The sequence below is a fragment of the Phaethon lepturus genome, unplaced genomic scaffold (assembly GCF_000687285.1).
Source record: "Phaethon lepturus isolate BGI_N335 unplaced genomic scaffold, ASM68728v1 scaffold9326, whole genome shotgun sequence".
Lineage (NCBI taxonomy): Eukaryota > Metazoa > Chordata > Aves > Phaethontiformes > Phaethontidae > Phaethon > Phaethon lepturus.
In genome coordinates, this window is record NW_010544121.1 from 70267 (window position 1) to 90394 (window position 20128).

The window sequence follows — 20128 nt, forward strand, 5'->3', positions numbered from 1 at the left end:
CATCTTCCTACACTTAGCACATCAGGGTGCTTAATCACCCCTCTGTGTGGTGGTCGGTGTAATAGGTGCGGTATTGAGTAGACTGGCAAGTTACTTGGCATTTGTATAGCATCAAGCAGCAGACTACTTAGCCAGCCAGTGCATCTAAATAATGATATATAAGAAATACTTGCGGAAATTAATCCCTCCATCTTGTAGAAATAACCATGGCAATCTGTGTGGAGATAGCAGCTATTACTGCCCACATACCGACTGGCTTTGTTTCCCTATCTAGCCCTGAGGTAAACAGAGTAAGTGGCACAGAGTGTGAAGTGTGTTCTTTACTATTTAATGCTTTTCACTGGATTCCGCTAACGCAGTTGCGTTAGCTAGTTACTCCTGCTAAACTATAAAATTGCTCAGGAGGGAACCATTTCAGAATTGCTTGAGAGCAAGCCAGAAGCATAATGCCTGCATACATAAAATATATTTTAAAAGGAAAAAGTTAAAGCTCGGTGGGAATTGTTGGTGATCTGCCTCTCTCAAAAGGAAGTTTACAGTTTCCCTTTATCCAGTAATTTCAAGGCGAGCAAGTCCTCAAGAGAAGGAGAGGGGAAAAAAAAATAGGTCTGTAATAAGAACAAAATACCTGTGTGGTTTTATTTTCAGTCTGAGGAAACATGTATAGGAGGAGGTACCAGACTCTTGGGCTTCTTCTCCAGGGTTTAGTGGCAGTTGATCATCCAGACCTACTTTAAGCTCCTTGGCTGTGTTTTCCCCTCCAAGTTTTCCAGAAGAATTTTTAGCATTCAAGGTCCAGGTGTCCAGCCCCAGCCTACCTGCGCGCCGCTGGTACCTGCCTGCGCTGCAGCTCTCCCCGCGTAGCAACGTGGGGTTGATGTGATCTGCGACGCGGTTGAAGCCGGGCTGTAAGCACGGTCAGTCTGACTCTGAAACCTGTACGTTCACCAAGACACGTACTCGGTGGCTGCCAGGTTGGTTTATGTTCTGTTTTAACCTTTAAATGATTGAGTGTGTCCCTGTATCTTTTTGTGCGCCGTCCCCACCAGAGGAAGGCTGAGGCGAGCCCAGCGATTCATCCGTCCACAGCCTCCGGCTCCGGCACGCTGCCTTGGTCTGCCACAGCCGCAGAACCCTCCTCTTTTCAGCTGGACGCTTGGCAATTAAAACACGATCTGTCCTCCGTAAGGTATAAATAAGTTATTATTCCAGATCAGGAATAGGACTGTCTGAAGAATTAAATTATTTTTTTTTTCCTCGCCAAAGCTGTTTCCCGGTTTGGTTCACTGTCCAGCTGCCTAAACACCTCACTTGGCCTGGGGCGGGGGGCAAGGCAAGGTGGGAACAAGCACTCACGGGCAGGAGGTGATCAAATTAGCGCAAAACGCTGGTGAATTAGACACAGAACTGCACCTTCAATCACGGTCATGTAGCCTAGCCTGTCGAGCAGCTACTTGTTACGATAACTACATGCCTGTGTGCCGGTGATGTGCCAGAGATGCTTGCTGGGACTTGGGGAGGTGCTGCTCTCCGTCTCCGGTACGTAAACGCTCTGACTCCGGCCCGTGCTGTGAGATGGCCGACGTGAAGATCCTCGGCCGCGGGCCGCGTTCTTCAAGAGGTGCCGATCGTGACTTGGGGCAAGTTCTGCGTGACGCAGTCACGACGTACCAAGCAAACGGGCAGCGCGGCTGGCCGCGGCTCTGCGGCTCGCTGGGCAGCTGCGGTGTCGCGGGGAGAGACAGAGGAAGGAAGAAGCAGCACTAAAATCTGTTTAAGATGTCACTGTTAACGCTTTGCTGTTGTGTCACGCAGTGGTCTTCTGGCATGAATACATCCTTTGCAGTTTCTACAAACGCAGGGAGGCTGCTCCCCGTTCCCGTTAGGCTGGTAGGAAAGACTCGGAACGAGCAGGGTGGCCCCGTGGGAGGCGAGGCTATGGCTGGGAATGCATTTTAAAAATAAATGAAACACAAATAAGCAAACAAAACAAGACAGCTACTTGGGTAACTAATGTACAGTCTGCTTGTCGGTGTTGCTCCTAGCTGACTTTTTTTTTAATGCATGTCCTTCAACTTTTTTTTTTTTACATACTACTTGCCTCTCTCTTGCTAAATAGCGCAGCGGGAGCCAAGCCTGGTCTTACAGGCGTTGGTTTTGCACAGTGCCGTGATCTGAGAGACTCGGCGTTGTTCTTGCGGCGAGTGGTGGGGCTTTTGGAGGGTTGGACACATTGCTGGGAGGGGATGTACATACATATGAAAGCAAAAGCACAGAATATATATACATACACACACACAGAGATCTGTATTCTTAACTCTGATTCTCTGTTGTGTCAGCCCCACAATTTAGAAACAGGCGGGGGGGCGGGGGGGGGGAGGCAAAGCAAGCAACCAAAAAACCCCAAACAAACAAAACGCACAACTGAGGGCACTGTGAGTCTGTTCCCAAAATTCCCTGGCCCCAGGGCCGAGCCCTCCCTCTCCGTGTGCCCGACCGTCCCAAGCCCCGTTGGCGGGGCTGGCCCGCGGCCGCGTTTCGGTTGCCCTTTGCTGTTGCCTCCGACTCGCTGCTGCCTTCCGCTGTGCTTGGGCGCGTGGCAGAGCTTTTGGGTAGCGCAGGAAGCCGTGGGCGTGTTTAAACCTGTGAATCCGGGGAAAAAGCAAGGTGGGGAGTACTAAGGTCTCGAGGTGACGTGCTCTAAAAAGTTTTCTGTATTTACACATTTCCTATTTTTACCAGAAATGAAATGATTGAAATGAAACCACTGAAATGGCGGGGGGGGGGGGGTTGGAAGCGGTTGGCGTCATACCGAATGCGGGCTGGGTGTACGGTGCCTTCCTGGAAACCTTTACGACTTACTGATAGGTTGATATTAAGACTGTAGAGTCATTAGATGGGAGACTGTTTCAAATGATTTCCCACTTCTGAATTTCCCAGCAATTCTGAACTACGGGCACTGAAAGTCTTGCCACCATCTCGAATGCTCCGACAACTACCCGCCGCTGGCACAGGCTGAGGTTGCTGCCGGCACTGCTGTGAGGAAAGGGAAGAAAAGCATTAAAGCCATCAGAAAAAAAAGACATCTTCTTAAACCAGCTATGGAAGCAATAACACATTTCTGAATCATTTGAATATTGCCTGCTGGATTGTTTTCAGTCATTAGTTTATAATTTTCTTCCATGGTTTGAGGCAAACTTAATAAATACGCTTTTGAGGCCAGAACGGACCTTTTCTCCACTGCAGTTGCCTGTGGGAGCTTCCCTGGGACCCTGACCCTACGGCAGGGGTTTGCTTTGACATGTGATGAGGCAGCTCCTTGGCAAATGTATGTTGCTTTGCATTTGCTTTAGTATGCCCGGGCGGAGAGCGCTGGCTGGAGGGGATGTCTTGGTGGGTGTGGGCTTCGGGGCAGCTGGGGCTTGGGGCACAGGGATGTGTAAATCTGTGCGCGCTTGTGCAGGCTTTGGGCGACGCTTTCTTCTGGCTAAAGTAGTAGAAGGAGGGAAAAGAGAGAGAAGGGGAAGGTTGCTTTCCTTTAAAGGTTTCTTTTTTTAAAAGGGATTTTAATAGTGGGCAGTGGGTTTTTGTCTCGTGAGGCTGGCCCGCGCCTGTGCAGGGCTGTCCTGTCCTGACCCGGGGTAGCCCTGGGTGTAGCAACCTGTCACGTGCTGCGAGTTGCAGGATTGGTACGTGCCTCATCGTTGTCACTGCTTAAGAGTCGTGGGTGGGCTGGGCTGGGTTAGTTTGGGGGTTTTTGTTTTTCTAAGCTGTGAGAAACGAAGCGCGACAGGCCTTGGTGTCTGTTCTTCTTAGTTTGCATTGTTGCTTTTGGGCCAGAAGTTGTCAACACCTCGTTCTCTTGCTGTCCCTGTTTAAATTACTCATTAATTCTCAGACTGCTTTAGGCAGGGGAGACCATGACCAGTCTGGAAAGCTGCATATTTACTAAATCTTTTCCTGGTAAAAAAAAAAAAAAAAACAAAAACCAAAAAACAGATTTTCTCCTGCTGTCAAAGGACGAGAAGTTTCGTGTACGGGACAGAGCAACAGTAACCGTAACTCTCCTCGGCCGGTCCGAGCAATAGGCTTAACCTCCCTGGAAGACCGCACTTGCCTGTAGCCTGTTATCTTGCTGAAGATGCCTGTTATGCGGAAGAGATGTCTCTTTTTGAACTTTGACCTGTTGGTCAGGATTGATTATAAACCCAGAAGCTAATTACACTGCTTCTTATTCCACTGAACAAAGGTGTGTTGGCACGCTTCCTTGCTCTGCCCGGAGCTGCCGGGACAAGACCCGTGAAGTGAAATGGTCGAGGAGGAAGCTAAGAGCTTACCTATGGAGCTGAGCGAGAAGGGAGGTGTGGAGAACAACGGATTTGTTCAAAATGAGGCTTTTGATGACAAGGAGACTGATGCCAGTAGCCAAGAAGAAATGCCAAAAACATGCACCGTTGCTGTGGACCCAGCGTCTACGGAGGAGCCGGTGTTGAAGCCTTACGCGGGGATGCCGAAGGAAGTCTTGCTGAAATTCTCCAGCCAGGCCCGGTACAGAGTCACCAGGGAGGTTCTCTTCTGGCTCATCGTTGCCGCTGCCGCCGTGCTTGTGTGCGCTACGATTGCAATTATTGCGCTCTCTCCAAAGTGCCTTGACTGGTGGCAGGCTAGTCCCATTTACCAGATCTACCCTCGTTCCTTCAAGGACAGCAACATGGATGGGAATGGGGATCTGAAAGGTGGGTGAACTTCCATTCTTGGTATGTGCAAAGCTGTGTAGCAGTTGGCTGTGTACGTGTGTGAGTGTATATACATATATATTAAAAAAAAAAAAAAAAATCACCATACCGTGCAACAGAGAAAGCCACCCTAATGGAGAAGGGAAGAAAAGTTGTTTGACTGATCATTAATGGCAACTCACATGGTCGTGAATAAATCTAGGAGTTGCTTGCTGAAGTTGCTAAGCCTCAGCCTGGAGTTAGAACGGATCTTTAGAGGCGAGAGCTCCTGCTCTCTCGCTCACCGGGAGCGAGCAGCAGCACACTGCCATCAGCGTAAAATATCTCCACGAAGCTGAGGTCAGTCAGGAGGATGGGTGGTGCTGAGCACTTTGTCATGTTAGGTCGGCGGCCCTTCCAGAAGGGCAAGTGAGGAAACGCAAAACTGACAAAGAGGAGAGGAAGATGTGTTACTTTTTGTTCATGGTCTAGGTGGTTTTGGGCTCTCAGGAATGCATTGAGAAGGGGTACCTGATACCAAGAGGCAGTGCCACTTAGCAGTAGCTTAGCTGAGACGCGTCTTTCGGAAAGGGAAGGCTCAACGCCATAATGGACAAAATATTTCTAAACAAGAAGCGCTACCTATAACGTACGCCGCTGGCAAGTGAAGAGAAGAAACTTTCTGTAGCTGCATGCCGGTAGTAACGTGTCCGGAAGACAGGAAAGATTTGGGTGTAAAACTCCTGAGGGGAGGCTGGAGTTGAGGTGCCCTCACAGAAAAACCCCATAAAAGACTTTTCCTAAGGCAGGGAAAACCTGGGATCTTTGCATTAAAATTGTGCTTCCCGTCGAGTGGTTTGAGGATTAATTGATGTTCCTTGAAACGGGGAAGCAATGCTGTCGCCGCATTGTAACAAAGCGTAGGAGCTTGCTTTCGGAAGTGAGTGTTAACTTTATTAAATGAAATAAATATTTTTATAATATGGAATGAAAATTTGTTTTGGCTCTTTGTAAAAAGTGGCTTTGAATGGTTTCCGTTCTGTGGTGTCATTCTATCCCTGAAGAAATGTCAGGATTGCCCTGCTACCTGAGGTCAGTGAAAACGGGGATGGTCATGTATCGAAGGCACCTGTGCACCGTCTTTGAGAGCCCCCAGCAAACCTACTGCACCAAAAATAGTTTGTCTTTTCTAAACACATGACATCCTTTTCTTTTAAATAGGCATCCAAGAAAAACTGGACCACATTACGTATTTGAATATAAAAACCATCTGGATCACCTCTTTCTATAAGTCCCCCTTAAAAGACCTCGGATACGGAGCTGAAGACTTCTATGATGTTGATCCCATGTTCGGATCAATGAGCGATTTTGAGAATCTGCTTGCCGCCGTGCACGACAGAGGTAAGCTGCGGCTCCGAGCCAAATAACTATTAGAAAGATGTTCCCTCGTCCGACGCGGGCGTACCTTTTACGTAACCTGGTTACGCTCCCAGACGTCGGTCTGCGCGTCTGGCCGTTCCCCCATGGCGGCGTGGAGCAGAAGCAGGTGGAGGTGCCCAGTAGGGGTGCGCGTTGGCCCCACGGCCACGCCAACGCTGCCGTTCCGTCTCCCGCCCTCGGGTGGGAGGTGCGTACGGTGCGGGCGTTGGTGCTCTGGGGGATCGGGGCCGAGGTGCCGCTGTTGGTGGCTGATGGCCCCTTTCTGAGGGGAGCGGGAAAGGAGTTACGGGGTTGGGAGGGAGCAGAGGCTTCCCTCCCGCGATTGCCTCTCTGGGTGGTGCCTTTATGCCGTAGACCAAAAGTCTGCTCAGGTGTTTGTCCTTCCAGCCGTTGGGCTGAATGGAAGACGGCTTGCCAGTCCCAAAAATATTTGGGATTTCAAAACATGTCTAGTCTGTAGGAAGGGTGAGGAAGAACGTGTGTTCGCTGGTGCTAGACTGGTGAAGTGCCTTTCCCACCTGGGGGGCGGGAGACAGAAGTGTTGAAGTCAGAGTTAGAGGAAGCAGAAATCTGTTCTAGTTTTTTTTCTTCCCCCTTCTATCCCTCCCCGGCAATGTGCTGGGGGGCAACCGTACCCGTAAGATGCTGCTTGCAGACTTCAGTTAGTTTAACTGTGTTGGTAGTCTGGGGCTTTCTGTGGGGTTTTTCACCTCTCTCCTTTGCCAGACCTCTGGGATGGAGGAAGCCCAAACGTTTCAGATGCTGCATTAAGGAAAAAATGTGAACTTTGTCTTAAAAGGCTAAATTTAATGCGGTTTTTTATGGCTTTTTTTTTTTTTTTTTTTTTTTTTTTAGGGCTAAAGGTGATAATGGATTTAATACCAAACCACACAAGTGACAAACACCGATGGTTTCAGCTGAGTCGCAATCGGACTGGGAAGTACACGGACTACTACATCTGGCAGGACTGCACGCAGGCTGCTGGCTCGGTCTCTCCTCCAAACAACTGGGTAAACACGGGAAGGGAGACGCGCGGGATTGCTGAGAGGTACAAACTGAAGGCACTAAATGAGCTGGTGCGGGTTAAGATTTGAACCAGCTCAGGGGCGAGGAGTTCCGACTTCAAACAGAATTTTGAAAATTACTTTTGTTTCTTTACCTCGGTGTTAAATCTTCACTCATTAAACAAACAAAAAAAGGGATAGTTGTGCACGCACATGTGCCCCCTTCTCAGTCTGGGCACTCCGCTCCAGAAACTTCATCTCAGCTCCTCTGAAATCATCGTTGGTGGGGAGGAGAACAAAACAGCCTCGTCTTGGCTTTTTTCCTTTTTCTGGAAGGGGATCAGGCCGGAAAGTCTGTTGCCTATTTCAAATATCTTTATTTGAAATTTGAACTGATGGGTGCATGATTAGGAACTCGTATATTCTAGAAACTCAAGGTGGAATTAATATTTTGTACCAGCTAGTGTAATTTTTCTTAAAGCCTTAAGAAATATCTTAGCTTTTGGGTATTTTGTACCAGCTAGTGTAATTTTTCTTTAAACTTAAAGCCTTAAGAAATATCTTAGCTTTTGGAATCTTCTATTACAGAGATGATGATAAAGTTAACATTTGAAGATGCTGACTGTTGTTGGCGCTTCAGAGGGACAACAGCAGATTGCAGAAAGCTCTAAGTTAACTAAAGATATTTTTAATAAGTTTTAGGAAAAACAATTCCAAAAGAAATGTTCCCACCCATGTTTTCCCCTCCCTTCTGACTAATTCTCAGTGAAAGTCTACTTAAAAAAAAAAGGGATGAAACAGAACGTTGAGCAAGAAATACATGTGGTGAAGCCCAACTAAAGGGAGAGCAATTAGTGGGAGAAGGAAAGGTAAAACGTTAAGTACCAAAATCTGCTCAGAATTTACTCCATTGATTAGGCGTTTTGTGCCTTATTACATGCTTGTAATGCGCCGCATCTTAAAGTATGCACAGGAGTAAACGCTTGTTAAATTAGGAGTTCTGATTATCCCTCTCCTTTATATGAGCAGGTGAGTGTCTTTGGAAATTCCAGCTGGCAGTTTGACGATGTGAGAAAGCAATGTTATTTTCATCAGTTTGGGAAAGAACAGCCAGACTTAAATTTTCGCAGCCTTGCTGTCCAACAAGAAATCCGTGTAAGTACGTAACTCGCTGCTGCTGTGCCAACAGCAAAGCAGCTATTTCTACCCTTAATTTCTCTGATTTTGTGCTACACAATTTGCAGTCTAGTTGGAAGTAATTCAAGGATTGCAGCGTATGTAAACAACTGAAACAAAAAGGTATCTAGACGAACGTTAAAGCAAAATTCAAGCTTTATGCTGTAATGCTTCTAGTGTCGGAGGATTTTCGCTTTGCTTCAAGTCTTAATTTAAAAGCAAACAAGCAACCAAAAAAAAAAAAAAAATCTCCAAATAGAAGTGTCCTTGAGTGGAAGTACTGGTGGCGGGTGGTGTTTGCAGTCCTCTGGATTTTAAGGTACGACTGTTGCTTTTTTCGCTGGCTTGAGTCTCCTGCTCTCACAAGTGCTTGGTAAGATCTTGATGGGTTTTTGGAACAGGCTATTGCACGTCAGAAGGAGCTCCTTTTCCCCTTCTCGCTAAAGGCTTTCTTGAAATTGCGTTGATGTTTCAGGAGCCCACTACTTCTCAGCCTAACCTTATTCGCAAACTGTTCCTACTCAGCTCCCTATGAACCAAACTTGTCCCTCAGCTGAAATAGCTTTTCCCAGCCTCCTTTATGCTTATCTGTTTTTCAGCTCTGACAACATCCCCCTTCAGCTTCTGTTAAGCTAGATTAAATGGGGTGGGCTTTTCCAATCTTCCCTGAAGTGAGAGACTCTCCATCCCTTTGTTTGGCCGCTATTTACTCCTCGCAACGCTTCTAGCCTGAGGTTTTTCTCAAATGCGGATGGCCAGAAACAAACAAATGGAACAGAAAAGATGTCTGGGCAGAGTCTTGCACAGTGGCATAGGCAGTTCCCTCTCTGTCCCCTAAAATTGCTGTTACTTGCGTTGAAGTTGGTGCTAGTCGTCAAATCACCCAACGTGACTGCGGTCTGGAAGCAGGTAACTGCTTTCAGCTCTAGCCTCCATCGAGAGCCAAGGGTGAAGGCACTTAGGGCGTTTGGATGTTGCATCAAGGACAAGAACTAATGGAAGGATTGAGATGGAAGGCGAAGCGGCTCTTGCACCGAAGCCTGTGCTGAAGCAGAGCTGAATCACTCAAGCAGAGAGAAGTCTTTATCTCTGTTGATACAAGGAGCTGTTAATGAGCCAGTCAAACGTGGGGATGGCACCTTGTTTTAGCGAAGAGATGTTTGCTGATTTGAATTACGAGGAATGCCTGGGCTTGTGGGTAAGGGGGAGATAGTGAGTTTCGATCTGTCTACATCTCTGATGACTTTACAGGGGAGAGAGGCAGACGGACAGCTGTCATGGCAAGAGTGCTTCACCAAGGCAAGGAGGTGTTCTGATGAAACCTCATGCCTGTCTGCATAATGTCTCCCAGCAGACCATGTAGACTTCATTAAAATATGGGGAAGTGGCCCTGAGCACAGGGAGTCTGACAACTGCTGCTTCTGCCCCACCCCACCCCGCCTTAAGCTATAGCCCCTTCAGGTAGTACAGCTACCTCAAGTGTGTTTTGTGTTTAGGCCTTCAGTGTTTGCTACTTGTACTGTTGAATTTTGGCGTGCTGCTTTGGCGGTGGTCTTCACAGCTGCCCAGTTCTTACTGTGGTGGTCGCGCTGTCCCTCTGGAGCCTCTCCCCTCACCGCGGGTACCGCATGTGCACGAAGAAACAAAACCCTTTTGGTCACATTTGTTAAGTAAAGCGTGCAATGAGACTGATCCTTGAAGAACTCCACCGGTAACCTCTACATATTGGCACTTCCCTTTACACCACGTCGTTCCACTCACACCTTTCTTCCTAACATTACACCTAATTTTCAATGGTCCTGACTCAGGTTTTTTTGAACGGCACCTCATACGTTACTGAAGCTCCAGTAGCGAACAGATGCTGCGTTTCCTCTGCAAAGAAATGAAACGAGAACTCCTAAGTTTGGCCTGCTAACACCAACCTTTGGTAGATGCTTATGAAAACCATTGATTGCTCCAGCATGTTAAAGAATAATCTTTGTCTAGTATTTTAATTCAAAGTCCTGTTTCAGAAGGTCAGGGCTGTGGGACTGAGAAGGAAGCAAACTTACTCTTCCAGGGAAGCTCACGTCTGGTTTAGCCAAAGGGCACGTGGAGCAATGAAACTTAGAAGCCAGCGCGTTGTGCCTTTCTTGCGTAAATAAAAGTGGATCAGTCTCAGTGAGTCTCATGTCAGTGCCCGATACCTGCACTCCTGATACCTGCTGTTGCTTTTGTGATGAGCACATGCATAAACAGAAATTAATTTTTGGTGGGGTCAATATTGGGCAGACACGTTGTCGAGAGCTGCTGCTTTCAGAATGGCTCTATGAGAAAGCACAACGCCGTAAGGCAAAGTCTTTATTTGCCAAACAAAAATCTGTAAAGCTTGAGTGTGGACTAGTTCTACTCCAGCCTGTTCAGGCAAGTGTACTTCATATGTTTAAAAAAACGGGCAATTCAATAGCTGTCTTAAAAAAAAAAAAAAAAGTTTTTGTCCTCAGATGGAGGGAAGTATCTGGCCTAAAAGAACATTTGCAGAAACCACTCAAGAGGGACTGAACTTTAGAGTTGTTTGTTAAAACTAGAGCAATGAAAGCTGAGGTAATATAATAGCTACTGAAGTAGGATATAATTTTACAAATAGCAACTAACCTCTGAATTTGATAGTGAAATTACAAATTGATAGCAGTATCTTAACTTAGATGATAATTTTTCATATTCCTGCAAAATCAACAAATAAGCCTGAAAATAAAATTAAAAAACAAAATTCACACCAGTCAAATAAAAGAGAACAAATGTTTTAAGAGCTCTATTGTATAAAAAGAAAATTGGTGGCACAAGTTCTGTGCAGAACCACATCTTCTTGCATATTTGAATCAATGTGTTCTAATTGTGTGCAGCCATGATGGGTGTTCACCAACAACAGCGCTTTAGCATGAGCCCAGTTGTTTTGATGGATGAGATTAGAAACTGCTTTCAGCGAGGCATGCCCTGGCTTTGGTCGCGTGAACTACAATAGAAGTTACAGACCGATCTTTTTCATACTGGATGAAATAATAAGACATGCTTTATTTAGACCTTAGTTTGACCTTAGATTGACATGATTCACTTTAACTTCTAGTAAAATTTGAAGTACAAATTAAAAAAAAAAAATTGTTAGATATTAATACCTACTAACAGGTTTAATTTTCTTTTTAAGTATGTACTATTTTGAATGGGATGGGCTCACTTGGAATTCTCAACTTTTACCTTTGTCTAGGACATAATCAAATTTTGGCTAAGCAAAGGAATCGATGGATTTAGTTTCAGCGCTGTTAAATTTCTTCTAGAAGCAACGCACCTACGAGACGAGCCTCAAGTGAACAAGTCCCAGAATCCAGTAACGTATATGTTCTGTCTTTGTTCCACACCCCGCCCCATCCCTCCCCCCCCCCCCCCCCCCCCCCCCCCCCCCGGTATTTCCCACTGGGGCAAGAGAATGTATGTTTTCACTCGTTCGGGTCTTAATTTTGGCTTTATGAAGCATGGGTCAGCCCTGTCCTTTGGAAGGCAAGTGGCTCCTGGGCGCTCTGCGGAAGGAGCACCTACAAGAAAGCAGCTCTGGGCTGAGGGAGTAGGTCGGCGAGACACCCGCAAGCAGGAACGCTGTGGGTGGGAGGAGAATTAGAATCACAGAATCTCAGAATCATTAAGGTTGGAAAAGACCTCTAAGAGCATCAAGTCCAACCATCAACCCAACACCACCATGCCCACTAAACCATGTCCCGAAGTGCCATGTCCACAGTTTTTTTTTAACACATGGATGGAAAGAGCTGCTGCCGTAAAACAGCTGGTTTCAGTTCCTCACCAGTTTCTCTGCGGCAAGGGGAACTGCCTGGGGCACCACCTCATCACCCAGCCGCAATTTTTACCTGTGCCTGGGCGGCTTGAGAGATTCCCAAAACAGCCACAGGATACACTGTTGTCCATATACCCTTCACATTTTTGTTCTGACACAATTGCTTTGAATTTTCTGCTTAAAATAATTTGCTTTTCAATTTATGTTCTAAAAGGACCAGTCTTGCGATTTTAATAGTTGGTGGGTCGTCCCTGGGGAGCCCACCGCAGTAGGTAAGCTCAGAGCTCTTGCCTGCTTGGGATCCCACAGCAGTCACTAGCGTGTGTTTCTTCTACGCTGCTAGTAGGAATGGGAGTAAAACAAAAGAACCTGATGGTGGCCACACAGGCTGAGAAGCATGTGCTGTGTTATTTATGCTGTTTGCTTCTGCTGAGGCAGTGAACTCAGGGACGTTCCACGATAGTGCCAGCACTAAGACACCGTTCCTCTGTGGAGCTGGGGATGGCATAAAACTGGTCAGCTCCACAGGTGGTCTTGTCTTTGTGAGTTACCACAACAATGTTGTCCATCGTTCCAGTCTGGTGTGTGGCCGCAGCACCGGCTGCGCTCGCTTCTGCCGATGGGCTCGGTGGGTTAATGCTGCGGGTGGACTCTCCCTCTTGAAGGACAGGGGCCAAAATAATCAGCTCTCTGCTATCATATCTTTAGAGTTCCCCAAGTGCAGTTCAGCTCTGCGCTGTTAGTGTTGGTATGTTAAACTCATTTCAGCTAAAATTTATCTGGACTGGTGCATTGTCTCAGGAAAGGACAGGAAGAATTTGGAGAGTTCCGAAGTCTAAAATACTGGTGAACTAATGGGAATTGCGTTCTTCTTTAAGGAAAGTATTACAGCTTATTCCCAGCTCTACCATGACTACACAGCCACGCAAGTTGGTATGCATGATATCATCCGTAGCTTCCGTCAAACCATGAATCAGTTCAGCAGTGAACCTGGCCGATACAGGTAATCGTTATTACAGCTACTGAATTTGTCCCTAGTATTTGTCACCGTCTTCCTAGCAATAATTTTTTTTTTTAAATAATATAATATGCCATAAAAAGTTTTCTTCCTCAGATGCCAATAGTGGAGATGTAGTATAGCCTATGCACTTCCCCAGTGTGTGAGGGAAAGGAAATTAATTGGCCCTGGTAGTTCTGCTGTGTCTCTGGACAAAAGTAAGCTGAATGGGCAACCATTTGGACCACAGAGACATTGTAATTAATCAGTCCTGTGGCTGATTTATTGTATAGTATTAATAGTACAGTTCATATCAGACACGTAGTCAGATTGTTAAAATCACAGAATGGTTGAGTTTGGAAGGGACCTCTGGCAGTTATCTGCCCCAACTCACCTGCTCATCAGGGCCACCTAGAGCTGGTTGCTCAAGACCGTGTCCAGATGGCTTTTGAGTATCCCCAAGGAGGGAGACTTCACAACCTCTACAGGCAACCCATGCCAGTGCCCAGTCACCCTCACAGTGAAAAAGTGTTTCCTGATGTTCAGAGGGAACCTTCTGTATTACAGTTTGCCAGTTTGTGCCCGTTGCCTCTGGTCCTGGCACTGAGTGCCACTGAAAAGACCCTGGCACCATCATCTTTGCACCCTCCCTTCAGATACTGATGCACACGGATGAGATCCCCCTGAGCCTTCTCTTCTCTAGGCTGAGCAGTCACAGCTCTCTCAGCCTCTCCTCGTAAGAGAGATGCTCCAGTCTCTTAATGGCCTTAATGGCCCTTTGCTGGACTCTACCCAGTATGTCCATGTCTGTTTTGTACTGGGGAGCTCAAAACTGGACACCACACTCCAGGTGTGGCCTCACCAGTGCAGAGTAGAAGGAAAGGATCACCTCCCCTGACCTGCTGGCAACACTCCTCCTACTGCAGCCCAGGATACCATCAGCCTTCTTTGCTGCAAGGGCACATGTTCCGTTTGGGGACCCCCAGCTCCTTTTCTGTTAAAGAAAGCATGGAAGTTGCTGGAATGGAGTTATGTGGACGTGGGTTCAGAAAGATAAGACTTCAGTCAAATAGTTAGAGCCTTTTGTTGACTCTCGCAGATTTTTCTCCAGAAATATCCAAGAAATATCTCTCCTTGTCTCCTTTACAAAGTATATAGTTTCTCTGTATTAATCTGTTTTGATGGGGAGGAGGGAAGCGAACATAATTCTTTATGCTGTGTTATTTTCTAAGTATGTCCAACACCATTCCTAGCTTCCTTCCGCTCTGTACAAGCCAAGAATGAGCCAAAAAAGATACTTGTGTACTTCTTTGTAGGTTTATGGGTTCTGATGGTGATGAAACGGAAGACACTGAGGCAACAATGATGTATTATGGAACAACTTTTATCCAAGAAGCAGATTTTCCCTTCAATTTCAACCTAATTAACATGAAAAATGTATCAGGCAACAGTATTTCTGAAGCTGTCAACTTGTGGATGAAAAACATGCCTGCAGGAAAATGGCCAAACTGGGCGGTAAGAGCTCTAGACCAACTCTTATAGGAAGGGCCTGTTCCTGTAGGTGGTAGAAACCCACAGGTGATAGTTCCTCTTTTAGAAACCTCACACACGCATTGATTTCAGTGGGATCAGCAGCAACCTGAGCCCATGGCTGAGCTATAGTAGATATCCACGTGAAACTCTCAGCTACTGGAGTCGTTGGCATTGGCCAGCTGGCTGGCTGTCCTGCCTTCGGTAAGTTATGTTCCTCGTGCAAGGGTGATAAACGGGAATTTACGATCATGCCTCTCCCTCAGTGTCCCCAGCGTAGTATGGGGCATTGGTTTAAACCACCGGTGAGGATGGGATTGGTACAATTATCTTTGGCCGTGGGTTCTGGACCTCCCACGGCCAGGGAAGAACAGAGCAGCCAGTTGAGGGCAGGTAACTTGAAACCTTGCTGGTCTGTGCTAGGAAGCACGTTTGGGGTGTGCAAGAGATCCACCATAGGCAATTCACAGAAATACAGGCTCTGATCACTCACACAAAAGCAACATGGGAGCAGTTCTCTTTACATATGAAATGTTTCTCAAGAATACTCTTTGATACCCTCAAGGCAGTGTCTCTGGGAGAGGGGGCAAACCCCAAGAGACTATTTCAGAAGCAGCTTTCCCCTGTCTGGCTTTCAGAAGGAAAATGGCAACGAGTCTGTCTCCCAACCATGTGGGGTTGCAGCCACTCATGTTTCACTACATCCCTTCCTATATTCAGATCTCTTTTTGTTTCAGTCCCATAGTCAAGCGTGCCTACTTTTTGCGTACTTTCAGGGCTGCCAACTTTTCACAGCCCCAGGGAAAAGACAGGCTCAAGCAGTCATAATTTCAAAACAAGAACCACCTTTGCACAGCAGAGAAAATGGCAGAAATCTGAGTGAACTGTAACTGCGGGGAGTTATTTGTCATCTCCCCTTGCTTCTGTCTTGTGCACTGCTGGCAAGGCTTCTATGTGCTACATTATTTGGGGCAGAAGTTTGGCACCAAGATAAAGACAATCGCCCTCACAGGCCTGGAGGAGAAAGAAAACAAACCAACCAACCTACTACCTTGTTCAGTTAGTTAGCCAGTTTCATATATGCGTGGAATTTTGTAACGTGTGTTTAACAGAATGAAGTTTTCTTCAGGTTGGAAGCCCTAACGCTGCTCGGATTTCATCTCGGATTGGGAAGGAGTACGTCAACGTTATGAACATGCTGCTTTTAACCCTTCCCGGTACTCCGGTGACTTACTATGGTGAAGAAATAGGCATGGAGAACATTGCATCAGAAAATGTAAGCAAAGAGTGTATAAACTCCGATCCTGTTGTTGTTTAGTTCTGAGTAACAGAACTTTCAAAAACACAAGAACTTTTGTTTAGTTAACCAAATCCAGTCTTTCTCACTGTTTAGATGGTTTTCTGTGTTCCCCATGGCAAAACCATTGGACAGCACGCAGAAATGGCCAGGCCAGAGAGCAGAACGGAGGCCTCGATGTGTGTCTGAACTGCTAGGCTACAATCATGGTCCCCGATTTCTGTCTTCTGCCAGATGAGTCTTGCATGGTTTGCAGCGGTGTTGATTTGCTTCGCTTCAGCAGAAGGGGCAGCGAATGCCAACCCTGGGCCTGGGCTAGTGGTTGGGAGAGGTGTGTTGCAGTCATCCGAGCAAGAGGAACCGAGTCGGTGTCTCCTTCCTCCCACAGAAGTACCCTAACTGCTATGTTGAAGTCCATTATTTCCTGGCTGCTTTTTAAAGGAAATCAGAGCTCCTGAGAGCGTAGCTACAGTCACCACCTCCTGCAGACTGCTTTGCTCTGACTATACAAAGGCACCAAAACCACAGCCCTCTATAATATGCCCACGCTCTGAAGTGGTCTCCAGCAAGGGGTGGGTGTAACAGACCAGCCCCTGCTTAGCATTGCCTGGTGGCAAGCAGAAGTGGCTTTTGATTGTCATGCAGGCTTATTTGAGTTGTCTTTTAGATCCCTTTCTATAAAGGAGTTAGGTACCTGAGCCTGGGAACCAGGTGCTCATAGTGAGCACTTGATCAGCTCACTTGATCATAGTTACAAGTAACACATGACGAGATGTTTGTGTGTGTTACATTACAGAAATTTTCAGAAGAGGGATTAACACAAAGTGTCTCTGCCTTTCACACTGTGCTGACCTACCTAAGTTTTCACGTCCAGCCCCTGTAATTTCATGTCTCTTCTATGATCATACCGACTTCTGTTGTGTCTTGTTGTCCAAAACGTATCGGCATGACTGGAAAAGGTCATGCCCAAAAGGGAACAGCTCAGCTCTGCCTCTTATGACCATATTTGAGCACCATGAGAACAGGGTCCTAATGGCAGATGCTGGTTTCCCTGTGGAAAGCCTCTGTTGGGAAGTAAGACAGCCTCTGATGACGTTACCAATGATGCTGGCTAGTTTTGTATCAAAGGGGAAGAGGTACTTGAAAGAAGCACAGGATCATCGCCAGGTTTGTCTGATTCAGATGTGAGGAACTGCTTTTCTGATTTAAAAGGAAATCTCATTTCCTCTGAAAAACAGCTAGGTCAAAATACCTCCTGCATTTTCTTCCTGTTGCTGATTACTGCTGACAAGAGTGATACTCTTCAGAAAAGTGGTTTGCCGTTGGCTCCTCAGGGTTTACTCTCTTGTAGTGGCCACCCTGTGGCTCACAGCTTTGTAACACCACGAAACCACTCTTCGCTCAACCTGGAGAGGAAGATTCCCTGATTAATGGGTGTCTTCGACAGATGGAGAGTATTTGCTCAGGGTATAGTTTTTAGCCCCAGCGTTTGAAACACTGCAAGAGAAGCTAAAAGAGGTAAAGATGAAAAGGAGTGTTACCAGTATTGAAAACTTAGGATTTTTTTTTTTCCCCTGCTTTTCAGAACATGCTAAAAGGAGAAACCCGTTAGTTATAATGTCACAAAGCAAAGTGACAATTTCTTTTGTTGAGCTGCTGTTCTGACAGATTGTATTGAAAAGTGCCCTTTATATGAAAAACAGTTTTCATGGAAAACAAACACACAAAGTATGTGCAAAATATTTTCTGCCCTCTTATATCATTAAATTTAAGTGTCAGATCTTTTGGCAAGCTCTTCAATAACAATGAGGAAGCTTTTTCAGAATTTTTCTGAATCTTTCAAAATGAGAACTTCAGGCTTTTTACATCAACACTTTTTAATCTGTTAAAAGATGGTTCTGCACCATCTTTTTTGGTGCAAAGTTTTTGCACTTTGAAATAGTGTTATCTAACACAAATAATCCTGTCCATTGTACCCCTTGCAAATACAAGCTTGAAGAGTTCTGAGGTGAAAAGTGTGATGGTTACAAAAGAACGGACACTGAACAGCACTTACTAGTTGTTTACTGTTGTTTTGAGAGCATCTCTTCTTTGGACTCATTACCTCATATAGTCACTCACTGCGTGTCTAGGTATTTATCAGAATATCCTCACTGTCATTAGTAAATTTTTATCCAACCATCTGTTGCAAGAGGAGACAACTCTAGTAGAGTCATTTGGGAATTGCACATTTTACCAGTGACGCCATATCCATGAGACCATCCACTCTCCTCTACTTCAGGAGCTGTCTCAATTCTTATTTTCTCTTTACATTCGGAGCAGGATTACGTCCTTCTCATTAAATTTTAATTTAAACCAAAGAAAGCAATACTGAAAACGGTGATTGTTTAGAAGATGTGAGAACATGCTATTTGAGGGATTATTTTTTAATATATTAATCAAAACAAGTAACTTCTTGGTAGTGGCTCTGACACCACTTTATTTTCTAGGCGACCTTTCCAGAGAAATCCCCCATGCAGTGGGATGGCAAAGTCAATGCTGGTTTTACTCAAGGCAATAGTAGCTGGTTACCTGTTAACTCTGACTACCAAAGGGTAAATGTTGAAGTAGGTATCTGTATGTGTGACTAATGGTTAAAAATATTTTAATGTATCTATTTTGCTCTGACTTCTTTTACTTAGTGGGAATTGGCAGTGCAGCTAGTAAGAATAAACTCAAGGGAAGAAAATAAAAAAGCTGCACTGAATCCTCACAAATTTTATTAGAAAAGGTAATCCTTGCACCAGCAAGGAGCTTACTTTGTCTATATTCATTTAAGCAGAGCATCTGCAATTATGACATACATGTGGCAATTTGGCTCTTTAACATCCTTTTAATAATTTTAATATTAAATTGGAATATAGCCTTTTTTCTATTACTATAAAGCACTGTCCTTGTAACAAGAACTTAACATAGACCATGTCTAACGTAAGTAAACAAAAAATTTTTCAAGGCAGTTGAGCAGTCAGTCAAACAGATTTTGCTGATCTACAGTGCTGACCAGAATTGAAGACAGAAAAAAATAAGACAGGAAAAATTTAAAACATGAAACAAACACTGTGACTTAAGTAGATTTGACACAATTGGAAAAAAAAAGTTGTGTTGAGCTTTGGCCGTGGCTTTCTCCTGAATAAACAGTATGACAAGGACACTGTGGGAGGAGGAAATAGTGTCAGTGCTGGGGAAATTCTGTCATGCCTAATAGCCTCTGTCTCTGCCACTCTACAAGTGCCACAGAAGCACACGAGAAAAAGCAGTTTTTCAGTGGAATTTGCAGACATATTTGAAGAGAGATAATTGTCAAAACTGAATTCTAATGGGTGTGTTTTCAGCAGACTGTCTGGGTATGAGAGGTAAGGAATATTTCCTACATTCAGTGCAAAGAAATGACGGTGTTATGCTGACTGTTGCAGATCCAGATGACCTGGTCCAACTCAACCCTGAATTTGTACAGAGAGCTAACTTTCCTTCGCAACAACGAGCTACCCATTCATCGGGGCTGGATGTGCTACATCTGGAATGACAGTAATGTTTTTGTGTATGTGAGGGAATTGGATGGGTTAGACAGAGTCTTTATGATGGTTCTCAATTTTGGGCAGGAATCGACAGTAGACCTGAAAGCTATAGTTCCTACCCTTCCAGCTGAAGCTACTATAAGACTAAGTACTAATTTTAGCAATACCGGTAAAGCTGTCAATACCAAACTAATTAAAACTGAATTGGGAGAAGGCCTGGTCCTTGAATATAAAACAGCAAAGCCTGTTCATACTATGGAAGCTTTTCAAGGAAATTGTTTTGTGGCAGAAAAAGCTTGTTATTCCAGTGCCTTCAATTTACTCTACGTGAACTGTTAAGTGCAGGAGTAGAATAACCAAGCTTTCCTGTTAATTTAGAAAATGTTGGTTTCAGGGAAATGCTAAAAAATTTATTTTTCTTTGGCTTTTAAAACTTCGTGTACAAAATAAATGTCCTGAAAAATAAAAGAGATATACCTAATTGTCTTGGTGGTGAAAAAGTACAGTATAAACTCACCATTCAGGTCTGTGGAGAAGAAAAGTAAACCTGTTCTAAAAAACTGTCTTGTTTAAGTGCATGAGGAAAGAGAACAGT

The 20128-nt window shown here is 45.3% G+C and overlaps 1 protein-coding gene across 1 annotated transcript; it reads left to right on the forward strand.

Moving 5' to 3' along the window:
- The first annotated feature begins 4309 nt into the window (after positions 1-4309).
- SLC3A1 (solute carrier family 3 (amino acid transporter heavy chain), member 1) lies at positions 4310-19872 on the forward strand. The gene is made up of 10 exons (XM_010288572.1): positions 4310-4736; positions 5937-6116; positions 7011-7165; positions 8189-8314; positions 11577-11696; positions 13034-13158; positions 14469-14667; positions 15812-15994; positions 18484-18585; positions 19432-19872. The coding sequence occupies exons 1-10, from the start codon at positions 4310-4312 to the stop codon at positions 19870-19872; spliced, it is 2058 nt and encodes a 685-aa protein (XP_010286874.1).
- The last annotated feature ends 256 nt before the right edge of the window (positions 19873-20128 follow it).

Excerpts from the sequence above, each read along its gene's own strand:
- SLC3A1 (XM_010288572.1), top strand. The coding sequence starts at position 4,310 with ATGGTCGAGGAGGAAGCTAAGAGCTTACCTATGGAGCTGAGCGAGAAG. Across the intron at positions 11,697-13,033 it reads TGAACAAGTCCCAGAATCCA|GAAAGTATTACAGCTTATTC; the intron begins GTAACGTATATG and ends TTCTTCTTTAAG. Across the intron at positions 13,159-14,468 it reads AGTGAACCTGGCCGATACAG|GTTTATGGGTTCTGATGGTG; the intron begins GTAATCGTTATT and ends ACTTCTTTGTAG.